Source organism: Eriocheir sinensis, unplaced genomic scaffold (genome assembly GCF_024679095.1).
Source record: "Eriocheir sinensis breed Jianghai 21 unplaced genomic scaffold, ASM2467909v1 Scaffold17, whole genome shotgun sequence".
Taxonomy (NCBI): domain Eukaryota; kingdom Metazoa; phylum Arthropoda; class Malacostraca; order Decapoda; family Varunidae; genus Eriocheir; species Eriocheir sinensis.
This window is the reverse complement of record NW_026111072.1, coordinates 290,001-315,000: the sequence shown is the minus strand read 5'-3', so window position 1 is coordinate 315,000 and position 25,000 is coordinate 290,001. Positions and strand designations below refer to the sequence as shown.

At 42.0% G+C, this 25,000-nt stretch overlaps 1 protein-coding gene across 1 annotated transcript in view; it reads left to right on the top strand.

Moving 5' to 3' along the window:
* Positions 1-25,000, top strand: part of LOC126990511 (glycine receptor subunit alpha-4-like) — a 142,530-nt gene that overhangs the window by 92,136 nt on the left and 25,394 nt on the right. Inside the window, exons 3-7 of the mRNA XM_050849109.1 lie at positions 5,218-5,386; positions 12,907-13,014; positions 13,493-13,611; positions 19,614-19,696; positions 24,680-24,814. Of these exons, the coding sequence (XP_050705066.1) occupies positions 5,218-5,386; positions 12,907-13,014; positions 13,493-13,611; positions 19,614-19,696; positions 24,680-24,814 (614 nt within the window). The remainder of the gene's footprint in view (positions 1-5,217; positions 5,387-12,906; positions 13,015-13,492; positions 13,612-19,613; positions 19,697-24,679; positions 24,815-25,000) is intronic.

Here is a 25,000-nt window from a genome sequence, read left to right as displayed (position 1 = left end):
CAACCAAAAAGGAAAAAAATCAAAGACATTCCTGGAAGCTATAACATTTCTTTCCCTTTTTTTTCCTTCTTTTTTCTCCATTTTTCCTTTTTTTTAATTATAAAGAAACAACTCAGGGAAAAACAAGTCCTTGAATTACATTGTTTGAAGGGCAGAGAGAGAGAGAGAGAGAGAGAGAGAGAGAGAACAATGGGAGTAAGATCTTAAAGGATATATGGAATTTGTGTTCTCTTCTACCTTTAGGGAGAGAGAGAGAGAGAGAGAGAGAGAGAGAGAGAGAGAGAGAGAGAGAGAGAGAGAGAGAACAATGGGAGTAAGATCTTAAAGGATATATGGAATTTGTGTTCTCTTCTACCTTACGGAGGGAGAGAGAGAGAGAGAGAGAGAGAGAGAGAGAGAGAGAGAGAGAGAGAGAGAGAGAGAGAGAGAGAGAGAGAGAGAGAGAGAGAGAGAGAGAGTTGTGAAGTGGAAGGAACAACAAGTAAAGGAGAAGGAGGAGGAGGAGGAGGAGGAGTAGGAGGAGGATGTGAAGTTAAAACATAAGGAAATATAGAAGAGAAACAAAAGGAGATCAGAGAGAAGATTTAAACCCACACTAACCTATCCTACGCACCCATCCTGCCGATCCCATCCCATCCCTCCGCTTATGTAGGACTCCGAGACCGATCCTGCGGGGCTCACTGTGGCTTTGCAGGACGCGTGAGAGTCCTACCAAGGATCCGCAGTAGAGGGAATCCTTGGGGGGGGGGTGGAAGGGGAGTGGAAGAAGGGGGGAGCAGGTGGATTTGTGAGCTTCTGAATGGAGCTGATCAACCACAGGCGATGAATATAGATGCTTGAAGGCTGCGATGAATAATGTATAAGGTGGTTGTGGTGAAGGTGGTGGTGGTGGTGGTGGTGGTGGTGATGGTGGTGGTGATGAAGGTGGTGTTGGTGGTGATGGTGGTGATGGTGGTGATGGTGGTGATGGTGGTGGGGGTGGGGTTGTTGTTGGTGGTGGTAGTGGTGGTGGGTTTGGGGGTGGTGGTGGTGGTGATGGTGATGTTGGTGGTGGTGGTGGTGGTGCTGGTGGTGGTGCTAGTTGTGGTGAGGCAGAAGAGGAGAAAAGAGAGAAAAACAATAGATACACTAAATATGTAAGAATTGGTGAGGTTAGGAGAAGGAGGAGGAGGAGGAGGAGGAGGAGGAGGAGGAATGAAGAAGGAGGAGGAGAAAACATGCAAATACAGGCAACAGAAAGCCAATTTGCACAGTACGAGGTTGCCCGCAATGGTGATTTAATCTGCTCGACAGCCGCTTGGTGCCTCAGAGCAGATGACAGCACCTCGGTATTCAATTTACTCCTGATGCAACGAAATGACGGTCGATTCGATTTTCAAATGAGTTCAGGTATTCGCATTTACTACTTCAGCAGGGAGGTTGTTCCAGTGGCGGATGACTCGGTTAGAAAAGAAACTCCCAATGTCTGTGCTACATCGCTTCGCTTGAATATGTAGACCGTTGTATCTAGTTCTTAAGTTGGTTTGTAGCTTAAAAACATGGAGTGGTTGACATTGCTGAACTTCTATAGATGTACTTGAAGACCTGAATCATATCTCCTCGTAGGCGTCTTTTGTATAGCGTTAAGAGATTGAGTCGCTTGAGATTATAGGGTCTTTCATACGGCACGGCCCTCAAGGGTGGAATCATCTTCGTAGCGCGTCGCTGAACTCGCTCTAATAAATCGATGTCCTTCCTGTGGCTAGGTGACCAGAACGGTACCGCATACTCGAGGCGAGGTCTTACCATAGAGTTATACAAGGACAACATTACTTCCGGCGTCTTACACTCGAAGTTCCTCGATATGAAGATGGAGGAGGAGGAGGAGAAAGAGAAAGAAAAAGAAGAAAAGAGAGAGAGAGAGTGAGAGGAAGGAAGAAGAGGAGGAGGAAGTGTAGGAACTGAGATGAGGAAAAAGAGAAGTATGAAGAGGGAGGAGGAGGAGGAGGAGGAGGAGGAGGAGGAGGAGGAGGAGGAGGAGCAGGAGGAGAGGAAAAAGGAGAAGAGGTTAATTGATGTTGGTTCAAGGGATGGTGATGAGAGAGAGAGAGAGAGAGAGAGAGAGAGAGAGAGAAGATAAGAGAAAAAAATGATACTTTAAACAATAGAAGAAAGAAAAAAAAAAGAAAAAATACGAGAATAATAAACGGAGAAGAATAAAAAGAAAACATTGATAAAGAAGGAGAGATAAAGAGAGAGAAATTAATACCTGACAATCTCCTTCGTTTAATTAAGAGTGTAAAAAATATTCCTCTTTTACATTAATATTACAAGCGAAGGAGGTAAGGAAGGAAGGAAGGAAGAAATGAAAGGATAATAGGAATGAAAGGGAGAGATTAGGTTGGACAAAGAAGGAAGGAAGGAAGAGAAGAAAGGAGAGAAGGGAGAAAGGAAGGAAGGAGAGAAGGAAGAAAAGAAAGAACGAAGGAGAAGCTGAGGAAACAAAAATGGGTAAAAAAGGAAGAATGGAAAGAAATGAAGGAAAGAGGGAGTGAAGGAAGGAAGGAAGGAAGGATAAGGAAAGAGAGAAAGAGAGGAAGGAAGGAAGTAGGAAAGGAGGGAGTAAGGGAAGGAAAGAAAGAAGTAAGAAAGGCAAGGAAAGGAAAGGAAAGGAAGGAAGGAAGGAAGGAAGGAAGGAAGGAGGAAAGGAAAGGAAAGGAAAGAAAGGCATAAATGAAGGAATGAAGGAAGGAAAGGAAAGAAGTAAGAAAGAAAGGAGGAAAGGGAATGAAAATAAGGAAGGAAGGAAGAAAGAAAAAAAGAAAAAAAGAAAGAAAGAAAGGAAATAAGGAAGGAATTAGGAAAGGAAGGAGAAAGGGAAGGAAGGAAAGAAGTAAGAAAGGAGGGATGAAAGGAAAGGAAAGAAAGGAAAGGAAAGGAAGGAAGGAAGGAAGGAGGGAAGGAAGGAAGGAGGGAAGGAGAAGTTCAATAACAATAAAGACTGGTAGCCATTTCGTCTTATTAGATATATTTACCTTTATTAACTCTTTCAATACTCCTAAAAGTTTATATTCTCTTTTTTTTATTATCTTATTTTCTTCCTTCCTCTAAATCTTCGTCTTCTTCGTCTTTCTGCTACTTTTCTTTTTCCTCTTTTTCTCATTCTCATTATCGTGTTTTTTTTTAGCTTTTCTTCCTCTATTCTTATTCTTTCTTCTTCTCTCTCTCTCTCTCTCTCTCTCATTTTACGATCGGTGAAAGTGGATGAGATGCAGAATACCGAAGATCCGTTTTCCTTCATTTTCTCTTTTATCCTTGAAAGGGAGACTAAAGAAGATGGACTTTTCTTTTTTTCCTATGAGGGGGAGTGAGGGGAAGGGGAAGAAGAGGGGGAGAGAATGTAGGGGGCATGTAGGTATGTATGTGTGTATGTGTGTAGGGGAAGGGAGGGGGTCAGTCAGTCAGTCACTCAGTCACTCACTCACTCAGTCACTCAGTATCTGGCAAGCCCTTTAACTCACTTCACATTCAGTCAGTCAATCAGTCAGTCAGTCAATCATCTATTCACGTCAGTCAATATGCCACAGAGACGCTTGTGCTCTCTCTCGCTCTCTCTCTCTCTCTCTCCAGTCCTACACATTGCCTCCTTTCCGTGCCTCCAGAATTACCTAAACTCTCCTTCCCTTCCTCCTCCTCCTCCACCTCCTCTTCATTAAATTCCGCATTATTCATATTAAGCATTTTCCACTTTTTATTTCCAATTTGCAATATTCCCTGTGTGTGTGTGTGTGTGTGTGTGTGTGTGTGTGTGTGTGTGTGTGTGTCGTGAAGAAAGGAAGAAATGATGAGAGGAGGAGGAGGGAGGAGGAAGAAGAAGAAGAAGAAGAAGAAGAAGAAGAAGAAGAAGAGAAAGAAGAAGAAGATGTATGGCGTATTAGTCTGGTTTTCGTAACAAGGAATAATTGTCCTCCTCCTCCTCCTCCTCCTCCTCTCCTCCTCCTCCTCCTCCTCCTCCTCCTCCTCCTCCTCCTATCAATATAATATACGTCTTAGATATCTATTCGAATTTGCCTTTCTTCGTCGAGGGAGGAGGGAGGAGGAGGAGGAGGAAGGAAAGATTAATCAGATGAGGTGTGGCTGATCGTGATGAGAGAGAGAGAGAGAGAGAGAGAGAGAGAGAGAGTAAAAAGATAAATAAAACACACAAGGATATTAAGAAACAATTAAGAGAGATTAGCAGGAGGAGGAGGAGGAGGAGGAGGAGGAGGAGGAGAAGGAAAAATCTTAAACAGGTGAAGTGATTATGTGTGAGTGGTTGCGTGTGTGTGTGTGTGTGTGTGTGTGTGTGTGTGTGTGTGTGTGTGTGTGTGTGTGTGTGTGTGTGTGTCGAACTTATGCTTTCAATATTGTTTAGTTTTTTATATTTTCCAGTTTTTTTTCTTTTTTCTTTTTTCCTTCTTTTCAATATCACATACTTTCCTTTTTTTCTTCCTTTCTCTCAAGTTTCTATCTTTTCTTTTGTTTCTTATTTCCTCCCCTCCTCCTCCTCCTCTTCCTCTTCTTCCACTTCCTCTTCCTGTTCCTCCTCCTCTTCTTCCCCTTGCTATTCCTTTCTTTCACTTTTTACATATTTTCTCTTGTTTATTCTTTTTGTCTCATTTTCTTCCTCTTTTCTTTTTTCTTTCCTTCTTCCTCCATTCTGCATCTTCATTTTTTCCTCTTACCGTTATTACTTCTCTCTATTTTCTTTTATTGTGTCCTTTCCTTACTGTTACTCTCTCTCTCTCTCTCTCTCTCTCTCTCTCTCTCTCTCTCTCTTTCTTTCGTATTTTCTTGTTCCTTCTCCCTTCTCCCTCTCCTTCTTCCCTCCCTTTCTTCCTCTTCTTTTTCTCCTTCCTGTCCTTCTCTTTCCAAACAACCGTAATGCATTCTCCCTTCTCTCTCTTTCCTCTTTCCATTCCCCTCCTTTCGTGTTCCTTTACTCCCTTTCTCCTCTCCTTCCTATTCTCCCCTCCCTTTCTCCCACTCTTCTAAGTCCTGTCTTCTTTCTTCCCTAATACATTCTCCTTCTCTCTCTTTCCTTCTATCTAACAGTCTTCCGTAGCTAACTTAACACTTACTTATCACACCATGTTCTTATCTTATCACTTATCTTACTTATCAAACCACGTAAACTAACATTCTCTCACCGACTAACAACTTCTAACAGCCTCTCTCTCTCTCTCTCCTCTCCCCCAGCCTCGCCCGGGGTAGCGTCAACGAGGGGCCGCTGGAATTCGAGGATATCATGCCAGACAACCCCAGGGACTATGATAAGATGGCTCCTCCGAAGGGCGGCGATGATCCCACCACAGTGCTCGTCCACGTCACCGTCATGAGCCTGGACAGCATCGACGAGAGCTCCATGGTGGGTGAGAGAGTGAGAGTGTGTGAGAGAGTGAGAGTGTGTGAGAGAGTGAGAGTGTGTGAGAGAGTGAGAGAGTGTGAGAGAGTGTGAGAGAGTGTGAGAGAGAGAGTGAGAGAGAGAGAGAGAGAGAGAGAGAGAGAGAGAGAGAGAGAGAGAGAGAGAGAGAGAGAGAGAGAGAGAGAGAGAGAGAGAGGTGATGGTAGTTGTAGTTTTAAGGGTTGTAGTAGTAGTAGTAGTAGTAGTAGTAGTAGTGGTAATAGTGATGGAATAGAAAATAATAAGAATAAGGGAAGAAAAAGGTATAAATAGACAGATGACAAGAGGAAAAAAAGAAATGAGAAAAAATATATGAAGATTTTTTTTTGAGTGAAAAAAAGTCTACGGTGCCGGTTGATCGCATTTCATTTACATTACTACTACTACTACTACTACTATTACTACTACTGCTACTACTACTAATACTATACTATACTACTACTACAGCTACTACTTCTACAGTTACTGCCAACACCATGAAAATTTCTCCCATAAAATAATAATAATAGTAATAATAATAACAATAATAATAATAGTAATAATAAGTCAAAGGAAGGCAGTAACAGTAATCTGAGGTCCATTAAGCATGTGATTGGTGGAGGTAATTAAGAGTTTATAGGTCATTACACTCAGCCATCTTCCCTCCTCCTTCCTTCCTCTCTCATTCTCTCTTTCCCTTCTTTCCTTTCCATTCTTCCTTCATTCCTATCAAGTCTCCTTCATTTTTCCTTTCCTTCTACATTTTTCTTATGTTATTTTCTTTCTTCCTTCCTTCATTCATTCATTCCTTTATTTTATCCTTTTCCTTCTTATCCTTCTTATCCTCTATGTTTCTCCTTCCTTCCTTCCTTCTTCTCTCTTTCTTTTCTAGACAGTCTTCAGTTCTTCAGTTATTTCTTTCTTTCTTTCTTTCCTTCCTTCCTTCTTTCCTCAGTTGCTATATTTTCCTCTCTTCATTCTTTCTTCTTCCTTCCTTCCTTCCTTCCTTTCTCTTGCTCTCCTTTCTTCCACTCTCTCATCCTTTCATCCTTCCTTCCTTCCTCCTTCCTTCCTTCCTCCCTTCCTTCCCTTCCTCCTTTCTTCCTCCTTATAATGGGGCAACTATAGCATTTTACTGACCCATAAATATCTACTTCTCAAGGAACTCATGTGACTCTCTCTCTCTCTCTCTCTCTCTCTCTCCCTATTCATAATTTCTCTTCATTTATCTCCTTTCTTCCACCTTGGTTCTAATTATTATTTCTCACTCTTCCTCCTTTTTTTTTTCATTTATTCCTCTTTTCCTCTTTCGTTTCCTCCTTTTCCTCTTCTTCCTCTTATTCACTTTTCTCTTCGTCTGTTTCTTTTCTTCCTCTTCTTCCTCCCTCTTCTTTTAATTTATCAGTTTTCCTCTCCTCCATCCTCCCACATTCTTCAATTGCACCTCCTCCTTCTCCTCCTCCACTTTTCCTCCTCCTCCTCCACTACCTCCTCTTGACATGCTCCTCTCGCGTGAAAATATCTTCCTCTCTTCCTCCCTCCTCCTCCATCTCTCCGCTACCTCAAGACGTTCTGAAATTCAATAAGATTCGCTGGAAAAATGAGGAAGGGAAAAAATGGAGGAAAAAAAATAATGGGGATAAAGACAGGAAGAAGATGCAGGTGAAATGATGTTGTTATGCTAATATCCTCCTTATAGTTAGTGCAAATGACATTTATATGGGAAAAAAAGGGAGAAAAGGGAGAGAGAGATGAGTCAGGTACAGCCTCTTACTAGTCTTTCTTCTCTTCCTTCTTTCTTCTTCCTTCTTCTTTATCATACGCCTTTTTTCTTCTTCCTCTTCCTTTGGTTCTTCTTCTTCTTCCTTTCTTTATCTTCTTTTCTTTTCTTCATCTTCTTCTTCCTCTTCTTTCTTCTTCTTCTTCTTCTTCTTCTTCTTAACTTCTTCTTTCTTTCTGCTTACTCTTGCTCCTCCTTCTTCTCTTTCTTTTTTCTCCTTCGTCTTCTTCTTCTTATTCTTCTTTCTTTCTTCTTCTTTTTTTCCTCTTCCTAACTCTTCTTTTTCTTCTTTTCTTCCTACTTTACTAACATTTCTCCTTCTCCTCATCTTTCTCTCCTTTTCCTTTTCTTTATTTTCAAATCTTCTTCCTCCTTCCTCTCCTCCTCCTCCTCCTCCTCCTTCATCACCTGTTGTTTTGTGTCACTCTTTACATTCCTTTATTCCGCTCCTTTATCAAATATTTCTTTTATTTTCCTCAAGTTCCAGTTTTTCTTTCATTTATTGGTCATTTACTTCTTACTCCTTCCTTTGTTTCCTTTATCCACTCCTTTATTCCAATTTTCTTTTTTATGTTTATTTTCTATTCCTTCCCTTCCTCTCTTTTATCGCATTTCCTTTGCAGACTCGTATGTTTATCACTCTTTTCCTTCCTTCCTTCCTTCTTTCCTTCCTCTCTTCCTTCTTTCCTTCCTTCCTTCCTTCTTTCCTTCCTTCCTTCCTTCTTTCCTTTCTTTCTTCCTTCTTTCCTTCCTTCCTTTCTTCCCCCTTTCCTTCTTTCCTTTCTTCTTTCCTTCCTTCCTTCTTTCCTTCCTTCTTTACTTCTTTTCTTCCCATGTTACGTTTATTCACTCTCTCCTTCATCCACTTATTAGATTTACTTTATTTCTTTATTTTTATTAGTATTTCAAGGTCTGTTTTGCTCTCAAGGTGTTCAGTGTTGCTCCCATTCATGTGTTTCAAGGCACAACACTTTCTCTCTCTCTCTCTCTCTCTCTCTCTCTCTCTCTCTCTCTCTCTTCGATACTTGACGCCCACCTTTAACGAGAGAGAGAGAGAGAGAGAGAGAGAGAGAGAGAGAGAGATTAAATTGCGAATATCTCTCCCCCTGTTGAGATCGACTAAAGGTATAATATTAATGAGAACAGGTGAGGTAGAGACACAGGTGAGAGAGAGAGAGAAGAGAGAGAGAAGAAGAGAGAGAGAGAGAGAGAGTCCATGCCTGCGGCGATGCTCCGATGAGCTCACAGACCCCTCGCCCAGATCTTCAGCGATGCCTGCAGAACGGGGGTGTGGCCTGCCTGGATGGAAGGCCAGAGTCCTGCACCGTACACAAGAAAAAATCCAGGTCCGAGGCAATTACAGGCCAATATCACTCCTCCCAATCATCAGCAAGATATTTGAGAGGGATCATCGGGGAGCAAATTGACATCCTTCCTCGAGGAAAACCACCTGCAGTCACCGAAGCAGTCTGGTTTTCGGAAGGGCCGCTCACCTCAGACCTCCTCCTTCCTCTCAAAGTCCTGGCATGACGCCTTGATGACAGCCACCCCTCTCTCGTGATTGCCCTGGATATAGCTGGCGCGTTCGACTCCGTTTGGCACCGCAGTCTGACAGGCTTCTGGCAACTAGGCATCACAGGGGACCTGCTGCGCTCTCAAACTACCTGTTAGGCAGGGAGCCTCCACGTAACAGTCAACGGAAGCTTCAACCAGCTTCCAGTGGGGCCTCCAGTTCCACAAGGTCCGTCCATGGACCTATTCTGTGGAACATATACTTTAACGACCTCCTGCAAACCATCCCGGCAGCAAGCCCATAAACGACTGCACCCTCTCCAGAACATACAAGAGGAGAAGCCCCAGGACGTGATAGAGTCCGTCAACAGACAGTTGGCAGACATAATGGCATGGGGGAAAGAGGTGGCAAGTCAGGTTTGCCCCTGACAAAACCAGGCCATGGTAATATCACGTTTCTCCAGGGGACGCGAGGCAACTCAACGGCAGGCTGAGATTCAGGAACACCATCCCTCTGCAGGTCAGTGTCGACATCCTGGGCGTGGAGGTGGACTCTCAGCTGCGCTTCGACCGTCACCTTGAAAGGGTGGCGCACAAAGCCTCCCAGAAGGTGACCCTCCTGCGCCGCATGAAAAACCTCCTTGACGCTGACGGCATGAACACCCTCTACAAGGCACAAGTCCGGCCACTGATGGAATATGCGCCGCTCACCTGGATGGCCAGTGCCCGCTGTCAACACAACCTGCTGGACAAGGTGCAGAGGAGGGTAGAACGCCTAATCAGTGGCACCCAGCACCACCGACCGAGCCAGTGGGAGAGGCAGCGACGACAACATCAACAACAACAACACCCACACGGAAGGAAGGGAAGACCAGCCACAGACCAGCTGAATGGCCTGGAGCACCGTCGCCGCGTCGCTGCCCTGACGGTGCTACCTAAGGCACAAGTGGGCCTAGTGCCCCTTACGGACCTGGGGGCTACCTGGAGAGGAGGTCTGAGGCGCAGCACGAGAACAGTGCTGAGTAACGCCTCCCTCCTGGAAATGCCACGGACCCGCTCCAGCACCCACCAGCGTGCCTTCTCTATCGCATCAGTGTTGTGGTGGAACAACTTCACTGTTGATGTGGACATGACACTACTGTCCACTCAGCAGATGAAGGTGCACGTCCCACAGGTAGCTTCCTCCTACACCCACCGTAAATATGTATATATATAATTGTATAATATATTGTATAATAAAAGTATAATAAAATCGGCAGAAGCTTTTAAAAAGCAACCCAACGGTCGTGGCAACTATAGCATATACAAATAATAATCCCATGTAATAATGTACTGAACACTTTTAAATAAAAAAACAAAGAGAGAGAGAGAGAGAGAGAGATGTAAGCTTGCATTTTCCTTCATTTTTTTCCATTCTTTTCTTTCTCCCCTTCCTTCCCTCCTTCCTTCTTTCCTTCCTTCCCTCCTTCCTTCTTTCCTTCCTTCCTTCCTTCCTTCCTTCCCTCCTTCCTTCCTTCCTTCCTTCCTTCCTTCAATCCTTCAATCATTTTTCTTGATTATTTTGGTTTACTTCTCCTCTTCTTCTTCCTCTTTTTACTTCCTTCCGTGACAGAGAGAGAGAGAGAGAGAGAGAGTCTCATTAGTGGAGCCACAGTTTACGCCACATTGTTAAAAAAAGACTCCACCTCCTTCTCCTCCTCCTCCACCTCTTTCTCCTCTTCCTCCTCCTATTCCTCCTCCTCCTCCCCCTCTTCCACTTCCTCCACCTCCTCCTCCTCCTCCTCCACCCTTGAATGGAACGCTTTGAACTTACTTCGTGTGCTCCATTAGTAAAGATTAACACACACATACACACACACACACACACACACACACACACACACACACACACACACCCAGTGATAGAGAGAGAGAGAGAGAGAGAGAGAGATAGAGAGAGAGAGAGAGAGAGAGACGTTTTAAATATCTTGGAGCTTACGTAAGAGGAAGGAGGTGCTCTCTCTCTCTCTCTCTCTCTCTCTCTCTCTCTCTCTCTCTCTCTCTCTCTGGGACTCTCTCTCTCTTGTGACTGTGACTGATATTGTTATCAGTCTCTCTCATCTGTGAGTGTGTGTCTGTCTGTCTGTGTGTGTGTGTGTGTGTGTGTGTGTGTGTGTGTGTGTGTGTGTGTGTGTGTGTGTGTGTGTGTGTGTGTGTGTGTGTGTGTGTGTGTGTGTGTGTGTGAGAAGTTATGTATGTATGTGTGTATGTATGTATGTATGAATTTCTTTGAGAGAGAGAGAGAGGTATACATATAAAAACGAGAAACAATATCCGACAAGATTAGAAAAGTGATAAAAACCGAGAAAGGAAAAAAAATAAATTGAAAACTGCGAGATATTGAATGAAAAGAAAAAAAAAGAAAAAAAAGAGAAACGAAGATTGGAAAGGAAAAATGTGAGGAGAAATGGCGCGAGAGAGAGAGATTTAATGGAACGGACGCGATACGAGGGAAGGAAATCTATATACAAAAAAAAAGAAGGAAAAGAAAAACTGGCAGCGTAATACATTGGTGTTTTTTTCCTTTTTTTCCTTTCTCGTTTTTTTTTTCATTTTCATTTATTTCTTTACTTAATTTTTTTCCTTCTTTTTTCCCTTTCTTTCATATTCTCTTTCCGCTTCCTTTCCCTCTCCTTTTCTTTCTTTTTCCTTTCCTTTCCTCTTCCTCTTTCTCTTCTTTCCCCTTTTCATTTGTTTTCCTAGTTACCTGTTCTCTCTTTTTACTTTCTTTACTCTCTCTCTCTCTCTCTCTCTCTCTCTCTCTCTCTCTCTCTCTCTCTCTCTCTCTCTCTCTCTCTCTCTCTCTCTCTCTCTCTCTCTCTCTCTCATTCAAGCCTTCTATTACACACCATCTCCTCCTTCATTCATAGGTAGATAAAGCCGGCGGGAAGAGGAGGAGGAGGAGGAGGAGGAGGAGGAGGAGGACGGGGAGAAGGAGGAGGAGGAGGTAATTAATGAGGAAGAGGAGTAGACAGGTGTGAAGAGGTAAGGTTCCTTGAGGTCATGTAAGGAAGAGGAGGAGGAGGAGGAGGAGGAGGAGGAGGAGGAGGAGGATTATGACAGGTGTTGACGGCCCGCTCAGGTGTGCCGGTCTCATTTTAACAAGGTGCTTCATTTTCCATCCTTCCTTCCTTCATTTCTTCCTTCCTTCTTTCCTTCATTCATTCATTCATTCATTCATTCATTTCTTCCTTCATTCCTTCCTTCCTTTCTCTCTTCCCTCTTTCTTTCGTTTCTGTCTTTTCCTTCCCGTTCTTTCTATATTTTCTTTCTTTCTTTATTCACTTTTCATTCATTCCCTCTTTCCTTCTTTCCTTTCTTCCTTCCTTCCCTCTATATTTTCCTTTCTTTCTGTTTTTTCCTTCTCGTTCCTTCTATATTTTCTTTCTTCCTTCATTCACTCCTTTCTTTCTTTCCTTCTTTCCTTCCTTCTTTCCTTCCTTCCTTTCTTCCTTCCTTCTTTCCTTCCTTCCTTTCTTCCTTCCTTTCTACGTTTTTTCTTCATTTTCTTTCCTTCTCTTCATTGTTTTCCTTCGTCCTCTTCTTTGCCCTCATTTCCTCTCTTCCTTCTCTTCCGGGTTCTCCTCCTCCTCCTCCTCCTCCTCTTCCTCCTCCTCCTCCTCCTAAACCAACTTGAAACTTTGGGCGGCGAATACGTTTGCAGATTGGCTGAAAGGTGATACGTGTGTGTGTGTGTGTGTGTGTGTGTGTGTGCGTGCGTGTGTGCGTGTGTCAGCAAGGTGAGGGGAAGGAGGTGGAGGAAACAGATGAGCTATTTAACTTTTTTCCCTCCTTCCTCTTACCTCCCTTCTCTCCCCATTACTCTCTCTCTCTCTCTCTCTCTCTCTCTCTCTCTCTCTCTCTCTCTCTCTCTCTCTCTCTCTCTCTCTATCTCTATCTATCTATCTATCTATCTATCTATTTCTCTATCTTTATCTATTTACCAATCTATTCTTCTATCAATATTTCTTCGCAATTCTACTTCTCTATCTCTCTATCTATTCATTTATATATCTTATTTATCCTATTTATTTTGGCTATCTACCTCTCAATCTCAATGCCTCTCTACTTCTGTCTACCTCTTTATGTATCTATCAGTCTATCTGTGTATCAGTCCATCTATATATCTACCTATGTATCCATTTATATATACTCTTTTCTCTCTCCCCTCCAGACGTACGCCGCGGATATCTTCTTCGCCCAGAGCTGGAAGGACTGGCGGCTTCGCTTGCCCGACAACATGACCCACGAATACCGCCTGCTGCCCGTGGCCTGGCTAAAGGTACGTGTGTGTGTAGCTTGATTACAGGTGGGAGTTATCCATCGCCTATCCATTTTCTTTGATCACTGTTGTTCCTTCCCTCTAATCTTCCCTTCCCTGTCTCTCCGCTATCGTGTCTTGTGAACGTTTCCTCCATAGAAGCTTGAACGTTTACCGGTGCCAGAAGTACCATGAAAAGTAACGTGGGAATAAAACATAATGAAAATAGAGCGATTCCTAGCCGTGTGTGTGTGCGTTTGTGTGTGTGTGTGTATGTGTGTGTGTTGCTTGTGTGCGTTGCCTGGTCATGTGTGTGTACCTGTGTGTACCTATCAGTGTGTGTGTGTGTGTGTGTTTATTTTACGGAGGAGGCAAAAAATAGGAATCAAAAAAGTCCTTAACGTTATCTTTGTGTGTGTGTGTGTGTGTGTGTGTACCTATAGCTAGCGTGTTACCTGGTCGTGTGTGTTACCTGTGTGCTAATTACCTTGTGTTTCAGGACATTTGGCGGCCGGACAGTTTCTTCAAGAACGCCAAGGCTGTCACATTCCAGGAGATGACCATTCCCAACCACTACCTTTGGCTCTACCAGGACAACACGATCCTCTATATGGTTAAGTAAGTCACCTGCTCTACCTGTCTACCTGTCTAGTCACCTGCCTGTCTAATTATCTACTTGCCTCTGTTTTCCTCCTTTTATCTACCTCTGGGTCTATTAAGTAACTGCGGTTCTTTACAGTGTTCAGTACGTCACCTGCTCTGTCTGTCTGTCTGTCTATTTGTCTATCTATCTACCTGTCTGTATATTTATATGTCTATTTATCTATTATGTTGATATGGGTAAGTCTGTCATTCTATGGAGCTGCTTAATTGTCTGTTTTCTCTCTATCTTTCTTTCTCTTCCTTTTTCTTTTTTTCTATTTTTGTTCTAATCCGTCTTATTTGTGTGTTAATATACTTTTGTGTTTCTATTTCTCTCTCTCTCTCTCTCTCTCTCTCTCTCTCTCTCTCTCTCTCTCTCTCTCTCTCTCTCTCTCTCTCTCTCTCTCTCTCTCTCTCTCTCTCTAATTTTGCCAGCGTTGGCCCTCCTTTCAACACCCATTTTCTTTCCACCTGGTCATTCATACTGTCCTTTCCATTACCTACACCTTGCCTTTAAGCCTCTCACTCGCTCACTCACTCACTCACTCACTCACTTTTTCAACCCTGTCTGCTTCCTGTCTCAATTCTGTTCTAACCCTCTCTCTCTCTCTCTCTCTCTCTCTCTCTCTCTCTCTCTCTCTCTCTCTCTCTCTCTCTCTCTCTCTCTCTCTCTCTCTCTCTCTCTCTCTCTCTCTCTCTCTCTCTCTCTCTCTCTCTCTCTCTCTCTCTCTCTCTCTCTCTCTCTCTCTCTCTCTCTCTCTCTCTCTCTCTCTCTCTCTCTCTCTCTCTCTCTCTCTCTCTCTCTCTCTCTCTCTCTCTCTCTCTCTCTCTCTCTCTCTCTCTCTCTCTCTCTCTCTCTCTCTCTCTCCTTCCTATCTCCTCTACCTCTATCTCTCCTCTCTCTCTCTCACTCTCTCTCTCTCTCTCTCTCTCTCTCTCTCTCTCTCTCTCTCTCTACCCCTCTCTCTCTCTCTCTCTCTCTCTCTCTCTCTCTCTCTCTCTCAACTTCCATCTCCTCTCACTCTACCCCTGTCTCCTCCCCCCTGTCTCTCGTCCCTGTCTCGGCCCCGTCCACTCCCCTACACCGCCAGGATCAGCCCTAAGTCATCCAGGGTCTCGGGGCTTAGGGCTTTTGTGGGGGTCTGAGCCAAGCTGCTTACGGTCTAATTTTTTTCTGCGTTGACCTTTTTTTTTTTTATTTATCTTTTACCTTTCGGCTTCATCGTGGGTTTTAATTCTTTGTTGATGCTGTTTTTTGTGTTTTATTTTGGGTTTCTTGTTATCTCCCCTTGTTCTCTATTGTATGTGTGTGTGCGTGTGTGCGTGTGTGTGTGTGTGTGTGTGTGTGTGTGTGTGTGTGTGTGTGTGTTTCATATTAACCTTTTTTTATCCATTATCTTCTTTATCTTTATTTTCTTTATCCTCTGTTTGTTTTGTTAAGTTTTGGTCTTTGTTTTGATTCCGCTTTTCTGTTTGTTCATGTGCGTGTGTGTGTGTGTGTGTGTGTGTGTGTGTGTGTGTGTGTGTGTGTGTGTGTGTGTGTGTGTGTGTGTGTGTGTGTGTGTGTGTGTGTGTTTGTTATCTATCTTTCTTTCTTCCTTTCTTTCCTCTTGTCTTTTTTTTCTTTTGTCTTCTATTCCCTTTTCTTCTTTTTCTTCTCTTTCTTCTTATCTTCCATCTCTTCTTTATCATACTCGTTTGCATGTGTCTGGCTTCTATATTATTTCTTCCTTCCTTCTTTCCTTCCTTCCTTCCTTCCTTCCTTCCTTCCTTCCTTTCTTTCTTTCTTTTCTTTCTGGCATTTACTCTTCCCATTCTTTCCTCTAATCTCCTCTTTCTCAATTCTCTCCGTCTCTCTCTCTCTTTCTCTTTGTTTGTGGAAGGTATAAATGGAGATAAAGAGAGAGAGAGAGAGAGAGAGAGAGAGAGAGAGAGGATGAAGAATCAAACACACACACACACACACACACACACACACACACACACACATTTCTTATCTCTGTATTAGGCAAATGGAGACGGGCATTGTGACTGTGTTGCGTTGTGTTGTCTGTCTGTCATGCTTGAGTTCACAGGGAGGAGGAGGAGGAGGAGGAGGAGGAGGAGGAGGAAGTTAGGTCCGTGGTTAACGCTGGAATGAGAGAGAAAAGAAGCAGGTGGAGAAAGACGAGGAGGAGGAGGAGGTGGAGGAGGAGGAGGAAATGGCTCTCTGGTTAGTGTTAGAATGAGAGTGGAAGGATAAAGAAGAAAGAGGAGGAGACAAGGAGGAGGAGGAGGAGGAGGAGTGACCTACTTTTGTGGCCTAAACTATGGCGTGATTTTAATTCCTGTTTTTTTTCCTCTTCCTTCGTTTCATCCTCCTTCCTCTCTTCTCCTTTATTTATTTACCTCCTTTACTTTAATGAGAAAAAGAGGAGGAGGAGGAGGAGGAAGAGGAGGAGGAGGAGGAGGAGGGAAGAAGAAGAGGCAAGGAAGAAAGACAAGGAAGAGATGATAGAGAAAGAAGAAGAAGAGAAAGGAAATAAAGAGAAAAAGGAAGAAGGAAGAGAGAAAACAGGGAGGAGAAAGAAGAGAAAAAAACAAGAAGAGAAAGAAGAAAGGAAGACAAGAAGAGAAAGAGATAAAGAAGACAAAAAGAGAAAGAGAAAGAGAAAGAAAAAAAGAGAGGAAAACAAAGAAAGGAAAAGAGAAAGAGAAAAGGACAGACAAAAAAAGAAGACAAAAAAAGAAGAAAGAAAAGAAAACAATAATAAAGGAAGGAGGAATAGAGAATAAGGTAAATAAAAGAAGGAATAAAGAGGTAAAAAAATAAAAAAGAATTGAACTAAAGAAGAAAAAAATGAAGAAAATGAAGAAAACAACGTGGAAGGAGGAAGAAAATAGAAAAAGAAGATGAAAAAGAGGAAAACAATAGTGAAGGGAAGAAAAGGAAAAAGAGGAACAAGAAAAAACCAAAGAACAAAAGGAAGAAAAGGAAGAAAACGAGGAAGAAGGAAGAAAAAAAAATCCCAAAAGGAGGAAGAAAATAGGAAAACAAGAGGAGAGAAAGAGGAAAAGGGGAAGAAAAGGAAAAAGAGGAACAGTACAAAAAAAACTAGAGAAGAAAAGGAAGAAGAAAAGAAGACAACAAGAAGAAAGGAAGAAAAGACATGAAGGAAAGAAAGATAGAAAGAAGAAAAAAACAGGAAGGAAAAACGAACCAAAGAAGACAAAAGAAAACAATAGAAGAAGAAAGGAAGAAAACAAAGAAGAAAAGAAGAAAAATAAGGAAGGGAAGAATTAGGAGCGATTATGGAGGAGAGAGAGGAAAAATGGAGGAGTGAGAGAAGAGAAGAAAAATGGAGGAGACGGAGGAGGGAGGAAAAAATGTATTGTTTTCTTGCAAGAGGAAGGAGACAACGAGGAGTAGGAGGAGGAGGAGGAGGAGGAGGAGGAGGAGGAGAAGGAGGAGGAGGAGATAGTGATGGTTGAGAAGAGAATACGATGAAGGAAGAGGAAAAAAAGAGATGCAAAAGAGGAGGATGAGGAAGAGAAGAAGAAGAAGAAGAAGAAGAAGAAGAAGAAGAAGAAGAAGAAGAGGATGAGGACATGAAGGAGATGGAGGAATATGAAGAAGAGGAAGAGGAGGTGGAGGATAAAAAAAGGAAACAAGAGAAGGAAGAAGAGAAGGAGGAGGAGAAGAAGAAATAGAGAGAAGATGAGAGGAGGAAGGAGAACGATAAAGAACAACAACAACAACAACAACAATAAAAAAGTAGACGAAGAAAAGAAGGAAACAAAAACAAAAGGGAAACTAAAACAAAGAAAACGAAGCAGAGGAAATTACGTGGAAAGACAAAAGAAAGAAAATAAAAGAAAGGAAAACAAAGAAGAAAGAAATAAAATAAAAAAAGAAGAGAAGAAAAATAGAAGGAATGAGGAATGAGGAAGACCCAGAATAAAAGAGGAATACAGGAGGAGGAGGAGGAGGAGGAAGACAGCAATTAGAAGAGGAAGCAATAATATGACACTCGGAAGACAAAGAGAGAGAGAGAGAGAGAGAGAGAGAAGACGACAGAAAAATGGAAAGATAAAGAAGATGAAGAACGCAAATATATATCGAGAGAGAGAGAATACCTTGTTGGTCTTGTAAATAGACTTTGCGAAGGAGAAGCAAAATTAACACACACACACACACACACACACACACACACACACACACACACACACACACACACACACACACACACACACACAGATAGACAGACAAAATTCTCTCTCTCTCTCTCTCTCTCTCTCTCTCTCTCTCTCTCTCTCTCTCTCTCTCTCTCTCTCTCTCTCTCTCTCTCTCTCTCTCTCTCTCTCTCTCTCTCTCTCTCGCTTTGGGCGTTTTGCTCTCTTAAGGAGGATGTAAGAGTACTTGAGGAGGAGGAGGAGGAGGAGGAGGAGGAGGAGGAGGAGGAGATACTATAGTCTGTTGACGGAGCTTGTTCATCTGGGCCCATACTTATAAAGCTAACACTTCGTCTCAGGCTCGTCTTAAGAGCCCAAAACGGCCCTGTGGAGTCCTATATCCTGGGTGTTAATCTGAGACGCGGCGCGAGTAGCAAAAGTTGGTCCCGGGCGGGCATAAGTCCTGGGTCTTCGTCTGAGGCAGCGACCTTCAAATGTAAACATTACCGGGTGTTGCCAGCCAGCCAGCGTGCATCATCAAATCGTTTTACATTCAAACGCTCACTATAGTCTCACAAAACCATATTATTATGGATATGATGTACTTCTATTCAATACTTTCACCATTTTAAGGTATCTTACCCATTAGTTTTCATATGAGATAACTGATCTCGCCGTTGTTGGCAACTTTACTTTCCCAACTACCCGTGGCGGCTGGAGCCCCAGCTAGGTGCACACTCACCTCTGAGACGAGACATAAGTCAAACGCCATAGTTCTTTATAAGTATGGGCCCAGATGAACAGGCTCCCTCAACAGACTATAGGTCTGTAAATTTTGTTGTTATTATTATTATTACTACTGTTATTATTATTATTATTATTATTATTATTATTATTATTATTATTATTATTATTATTATTATTATTTTTATTATTTTATTTGGAATTGCTTTTTCTTCTATGTAATTTCTTTTTTTTTTTTCTTCTTTCTTTTCTGTTTCTTTCTTTCTTTACTAACTTGATTTTCCTTTTCTTTTGCATCTACGTATGCCTATCTACTTATATATTTTTGTTATTCTCTCTCTCTCTCTCTCTCTCTCTCTCTCTCTCTCTCTCTCTCTCTCTCTCTCTCTCTCTCTCTCTCTCTCTCTCTCATTGGTAGGTCACGTCTTACTAACATTACTGTCCACTTCGCTCACTCCTCAATCTCTCTCTCTCTCTCTCTCTCTCTCTCTCTCTCTCTCTCTCTCTCTCTCTCTCTCTCTCTCTCTCTCTCTCTCTCTCTCTCTCTCTCTCTCTCTCTCTCTCTCATTTCTCTCTTCCTTCCTTCCTCTTTTCCTCCCTCCCTCCTTTCCTTCTTCCCTCCCATGCTTATTATCTCTCTCTCCATCCCTCTCTTCCTCTTTCATATCTTCCTTCACTTTTTCCTTTCATCATTCCCTCTCGCATTTTCTAATATACTCAACCACTCGTTCCTTCCATTCCTTATTTCCCTTCCTCCTATACTCCTTCTCAGCTTCTCTTTCCTTCAATCCTTCGATCCTTTCAACTCTTTCTCCTGCATTCACTCCGACCTTCCCTTCCCTCCTACCCTTCCTTCCTCCTTTCCTTCCTACCCTTTTCCCATCACTTCTCCCTCCTTCCTTTACTCCTTTTTAGCTTCTCTTTCCTTCCATCCTTCGATCCTTTCCACTCCTAGTCCTGCATTCAATCCGTTCTTCCCTCTTACCCTTCCTCCCTCCTTTCCTTCCTACTCTTTTTCCATCCCTCCTCCTTCCTTCCTTTCCTACCCTCACTCACTCACACATTCTCTCTCTCTCCTTCAGGCTCACGCTGGTTCTGTCCTGCGCCATGAACTTCCAGCTGTACCCTCATGACACCCAGGAGTGCCACATGAAGATAGAAAGCCGTGAGTACTGGGCCATCTTGCGTTAATTACCTCGTTAAGTAGTTCAGTATGTGGTGTCGTTAGGAAGGTTATTATGTAGAGAATTGTGTCGAATTTGGTAGAAAGGAGTTTTGAATAGTAAGGGAGTTGATTGGTAAGTGTTCAGATATAGAATACAAGGTGTTAGTGTAGTGTCATTCTTGCTCTAATTGGGTCGTTAAGTAGTTCATTAGGTAGTTTTGTCATTAGGAAGGTTATTAGACAGAAAATGGGGTTGAATAATAAGAGAATTGTCTGATAAGTGTAGGAATTGTTGAGTGTTTAAGTTAATTAGTTTGAGTCACAAATAAATGTTGCTAATTGGGTCGTTAATTAGCTCATTATGTAGTTGTGTTTGTTAGGAGGATTATTATACAGAAAATGGGTTTGATTGATTAGATAATTGACTGATATGTGTCAAGTTTAGGGATTAAGTTAGTTAGGTAGCGTTCAGAAGGGTGTTATCTTGCGTCAATTACCTCGTTAAGTAATTAAGTATGTAGTTCTGTCGTTAGGAAGGTAATTAGGTAGAGAACAAGGTTGAATAATAAGAGATTTGAATGATAAGTGTTCAGGTATTGGATACAAGGTTTTAGTTGGTGTCTTTCTCGGTCTAATTGGGTCGTTAAGTAGTTCATTGGTTAATTGCATCGTTAGGAAGGTTATTAGGTAGAAAATGGGGTTGAATAGTAAGGTAATTGATTGATAAATGATGGAGTCGTTGAATGCTGAAGATAGGAAAGAGGGAGAGGGAGGAGGCGAGGAAGGGGAGAGAATGTAGAAAGGTGAGGAAAGAAGGATGGGGGGAGGGGAAGGAGAGGGAAAAGAAGGGAGAGAGTGGAGCAAAGTGAGGAAAGAAGGAAAGAGGGAGAGGGAGGAGAAGAAGAAGGAGGGAGAGTGGGAAAATATGAATAAAGAAGGAGGAGGAGGGGAAGGAGAAAGAAAAGGAGGTTGAGAATGGAAGAAATTGAGAAAAGGAGGAAAGAAAATGGAGGAGGAAGAGAAGAGGAAGCTGAGAAAAGAAGGAAGGAGGAGGAGGAGGAGAAGGAGGGAGACAGTGGAGCAAGGTGAGGGAAGAAGGAGGGAAGGAGGGAGGGAGGGAAGGAGAGAAGAAGGGAGAGAATGCAGCAAAGTGAGGAAAGGAGGAAAGAGAGAGAGGGAGGAGGAGGAGGAGGAAAAGGAGGAAGAAAGTGGAGGAAAGTGAGGAAAGAAGGAAGGCGGGAGGGGAAGGAGAGAGAGAAGGGGAGAGAATGTAGCAAAGTGAGGAAAGGAGGAAAGAGGGAGAGGGAGGAGGAGGAAGAGAAGGAGGAAGAAAGTGGAGGAAAGTGAGGAAAAAATTGAGGGAGGAGGAGGGAAGGGGAGGGCGCGTTAGCAACATCAAGGCGTGACTGTTCCTTCTGAAAATTCCTTAAGTTGTCGGCAAGAATAGGAATGGGAATCAATTGTCGCAGGAACGGGAATGAGCTTAACGGAGGAGGAGGAGGAGGAGGAGGGAGGAGGAGGAGGAGGAGGAGGAGGAGGAGGAGGAGGAGGAGGCGGAGGAGGAGGTGAAGGTGATGGTAATGATTTCGTGTGTGTTTGTTTGTTTGTTTGTGTGTGTGTGCGTCTCTCTCTCTCTCTCTCTCTCTCTCTCTCTCTCTCTCTCTCTCTCTCTCTCTCTCTCTCTCTCTCTCTCTCTCATTAGTACCAGATGCCTACCTTCCTCCTCCCTCCTCCTCCTCCTCCTCCTCCTCCTCCTCCTCCTCCTCCTCTTCCTCCTCGAATCACCATTACAATTACCAAGTTAACAAGAGAAGGAGGAGGAAGAGGAGGAGGAAGAAGGAAGTTTTAATACAAAATCATTCTTCACACCTTTAATAATTAATCAGGTAAGGTCAGGTGAAGTCAAGGTCAGCTGTTAATTAGGTTAGGACATGTTTAGAAAAAAAAGTGAATTCATGTATCAAAGTAAATTAATCAGTAGAGGTATTTCAGGTGTCAAGGAAGGCTTATCTAATTAACAGGTATTTTTCTTGTTGATTCTTTTATACTTTTTTCATATATTTTTCTCTTTTTCTTCATTTTCTTTTCTCTCTTGTTTTCTTTTCCTTCTTTTCATCTTTTTCTTGTTTCGTATTTTCATTTTTTCTACACTTTATTAATTTCTCTCCTGTTTTTCATAAATTTTTCTCTTTTCCTTCATTTTTTTTCTCTCCTGTTAATTTTCTGTTTTTTTTTCCTTCTTTTCATCTTTATTTCATTTATCGATAATTAACAGGTATTTTTTTCTATACTTTTTTGCTTATTTTTCTTTTAATTTATTTTTCTCTTTTCCTTCATTTTTTCTCTTTTCTGTTAGTTTTCTATCTGGTTTTCTTTTCCTTCTTTTCATCTTTCTCTGTCTTATTTCATTTTTCGATAATTAACCGGTATTTTTTCCTTATTTTCTTTACACTTTTCATTAATTTTCCTCTTTTTCATATATTTTTCTCTTTTCCTTAACATTTTTCTCTTTTCTGTTAATTTTTCTGCCTGGGTTTCTTTTTCATTTTTCTGTTTCTTTCTATTTCCTCTTTCTCTTTTTCCCTCTTTCTCTAATTTCCATTCTAGCAATTATCTTCAATCTCTAAATCCTCCCTTCTTCTTGTATTAATTCCTCTTTTTTTTCCTTTTTTCATTTCCTTTTCTTTGTCTTTATCATTATTTCTCTTCTCTTATTTTTTTCTTATCTTCGTCTCGTGTTTTCATTTTTTCTTCACTTATTTTTCCTTCACCTTTTCCTTCATCTGTCTCAAGTATATTTTTCTTTTCTCTTTTCCCTCTTTCTCTAATTTCCATTCCAGCAATTATCTTCAATCTCTAAATCCTTCCTTCTTCTGGTATTAATTCCCCTTTCCTTTTCCTTTTTCCATGTTTTTTTCTTCGTCTTCTTTTTTTCTTATCTTCGTCTCGTCTATTCATTTTTTCCTCAGTCGCTTTTTCCTTCATATTTTGCTTCATCTATCTCAAGTATATTTTTCTTTTCTTTTATCCTTTTTCTTTTTTCCTTTGCCTCTCCTTGAAACGTGCCTCCGAATGCCTTGGAGAGAAAATATATACCCTGAGAGAGAGAGAGAGAGAGAGAGAGAGAGAGAGAGAGAGAGAGAGAGAGAGAGAGAGATGAGGTTATGTAATCGCTATAATGAATATATGTCCTCTCTCTCTCTCTCTCTCTCTCTCTCTCTCTTCCTCATTAACAGGCGCATATGCTGCAACAAGAGAAGACTTCCTCCTCCTCCTCCTCCTCCTCTTCCTCCTCCTTCTCCGTTCCTTAACCTCACTCACCACGAAATAAATGCGTGTGTGTGTGTGTGTGTGTGTGTGTGTGTGTGTGTGTGTGTGTGTGTGTGTGTGTGTGTGTGTGTGTGTGTGTGTGTGTGTGTGTGTGATCGTGACTGTGACCCACAGTAACAACTCAGATTATGGAGGAGGAGGAGGAGGAGGAGGAGGGAGGTAATCAAGAGAGAGATTAGCATTATAATTACACACGTTTCTTGTTCATTATCATCATTTTTATTATTATTATTATTATTAATATTTAAGAAAGATATAAATAGATATATGACAAAAGGAAAATATAGAATGAGAAAAAATATATGAAGATTTTTAATGCCAGGAAAATAGTCTACGGTGCCGGTTGTCCACATTTCATTTACGTTACTACTACTACTACTACTACTACTACTACTACTACTACTACTACTACTACTACTACTACTACTACTACTACTTCTACTACTACTACTCCTACTACTACAATTTATTTTTCTTTTATTTTCATTTTTTTCAATTTTTGGCTCATAATTAGGACGAAGAAGCGAAATGATAAAGAAGGTGGGAAAAGATGGAGGAAGATAAAGGGGAGGAGGTAATTTAGGAGATAAGAAGAGGAGGAGGAGCAGGAGGAGGAGGAGGAGGAGGAGGAGGAGGAGGAGGAGATACACGTTAGGAGAAAATCAGTAATTGCTTGATGAGAGAGAGATTTAATATTCTTTTAAACTTAATTGCCTTTTCCTCCTCAAATTCTTCCCTCGCACGACTTTCCTTTGTTTTTTCCTCATCTGAACCTTTTTTTTCCTCCTTTTTCCCTTTACTCTCCTTTTTCTTTACTTCTTCTTCCTTTCTCTTCACTTCTCTTATCTCTTTCCTTCGTTCCTTCTTTCCTTTCTCTTCATTTCCCTGATCTTTTTCCTTCCTTCCTTCCTTTCTCTTCATTTCTCTTATCCTTTTCCTTCCTTCCTTCCTTTCTCTTCATTTCCCTGATCTTTTTCCTTCCTTCTTTCCTTTCTCTTCATTTCTCTTATCCTTTTCCTTCCTTCCTTCCTTTCTCTTCATTTCCCTTATCTTTTTCCTTCCTTTCTTCCTTTCTCTTCATTTCTCTAATATTTTTCCTAACTTCCTTTCATTTTTGCTCTTTTTCAATTCCTTTTTCTCCTTTTTTCTTCATTTTCTTCCATACTTTCTTATGTAATTTTCTTCCTTTCCAAATTATTCGCTTTACTTCCCAACTAGTGTCTCTCCATTATCTTAACCTTCTCCCCTTATCTCCCCATTATCTTTTATCTCCCCCATTATCTCTCATTTTCTCTTTATCTTTCAATTTCCTCATTTTCATTTACTTTCTTATTTATTTTTCTTCCATCCCAATTTTTTGCTTTACTTCCCCATTTTGTCTCCCCATTATCTTAAGCTTCTCCCCTTTATCTCCCCATTATCTCTAAAGTCCCCCATTATCTCCCCTCCCCATCATCCTCCCGCAGTCTCACACATCAGTTTATCTCCCCATTACTGTCTCCCCTCCCCATTATCTCTCAACTCCCCCATTATCTCCCCTCCCCATCATCCTCCCGCAGTCTCACACATCAGTTTATCTCCCCATTAGTGTCTCCCCTCCCCATTATCTCTCACCTCTCCCATTATCTCCCCTCTTCCATCATCTCCCCGCAGTCTCGCACACCACGGACGACCTGGTCTTCATCTGGGAGCCTGAAGTTCCTCTCGTGGTGGACAGGAACATCGAACTCCCTCAGCTCGACCTCGTTAAGAAGTTCACCGGTGATTGTACGCAGGTCTACTCCACAGGTGAGCGCCAGTTAACCTCTCTGTAGCCTGCTTTTCTGTGTATTTATGTTTCAGTGTTTCTGCAGTTGTGATGGGCCAGTGAACCTCTATGTAGCCTGCTTTTCAGTGTTTCCATGTTTTTTTTGTTTCTTTAGATGTGGTAAGTTAGGGTCAGTTAACCTCTCTGTAGCCTGCTTTTCTGTGTTT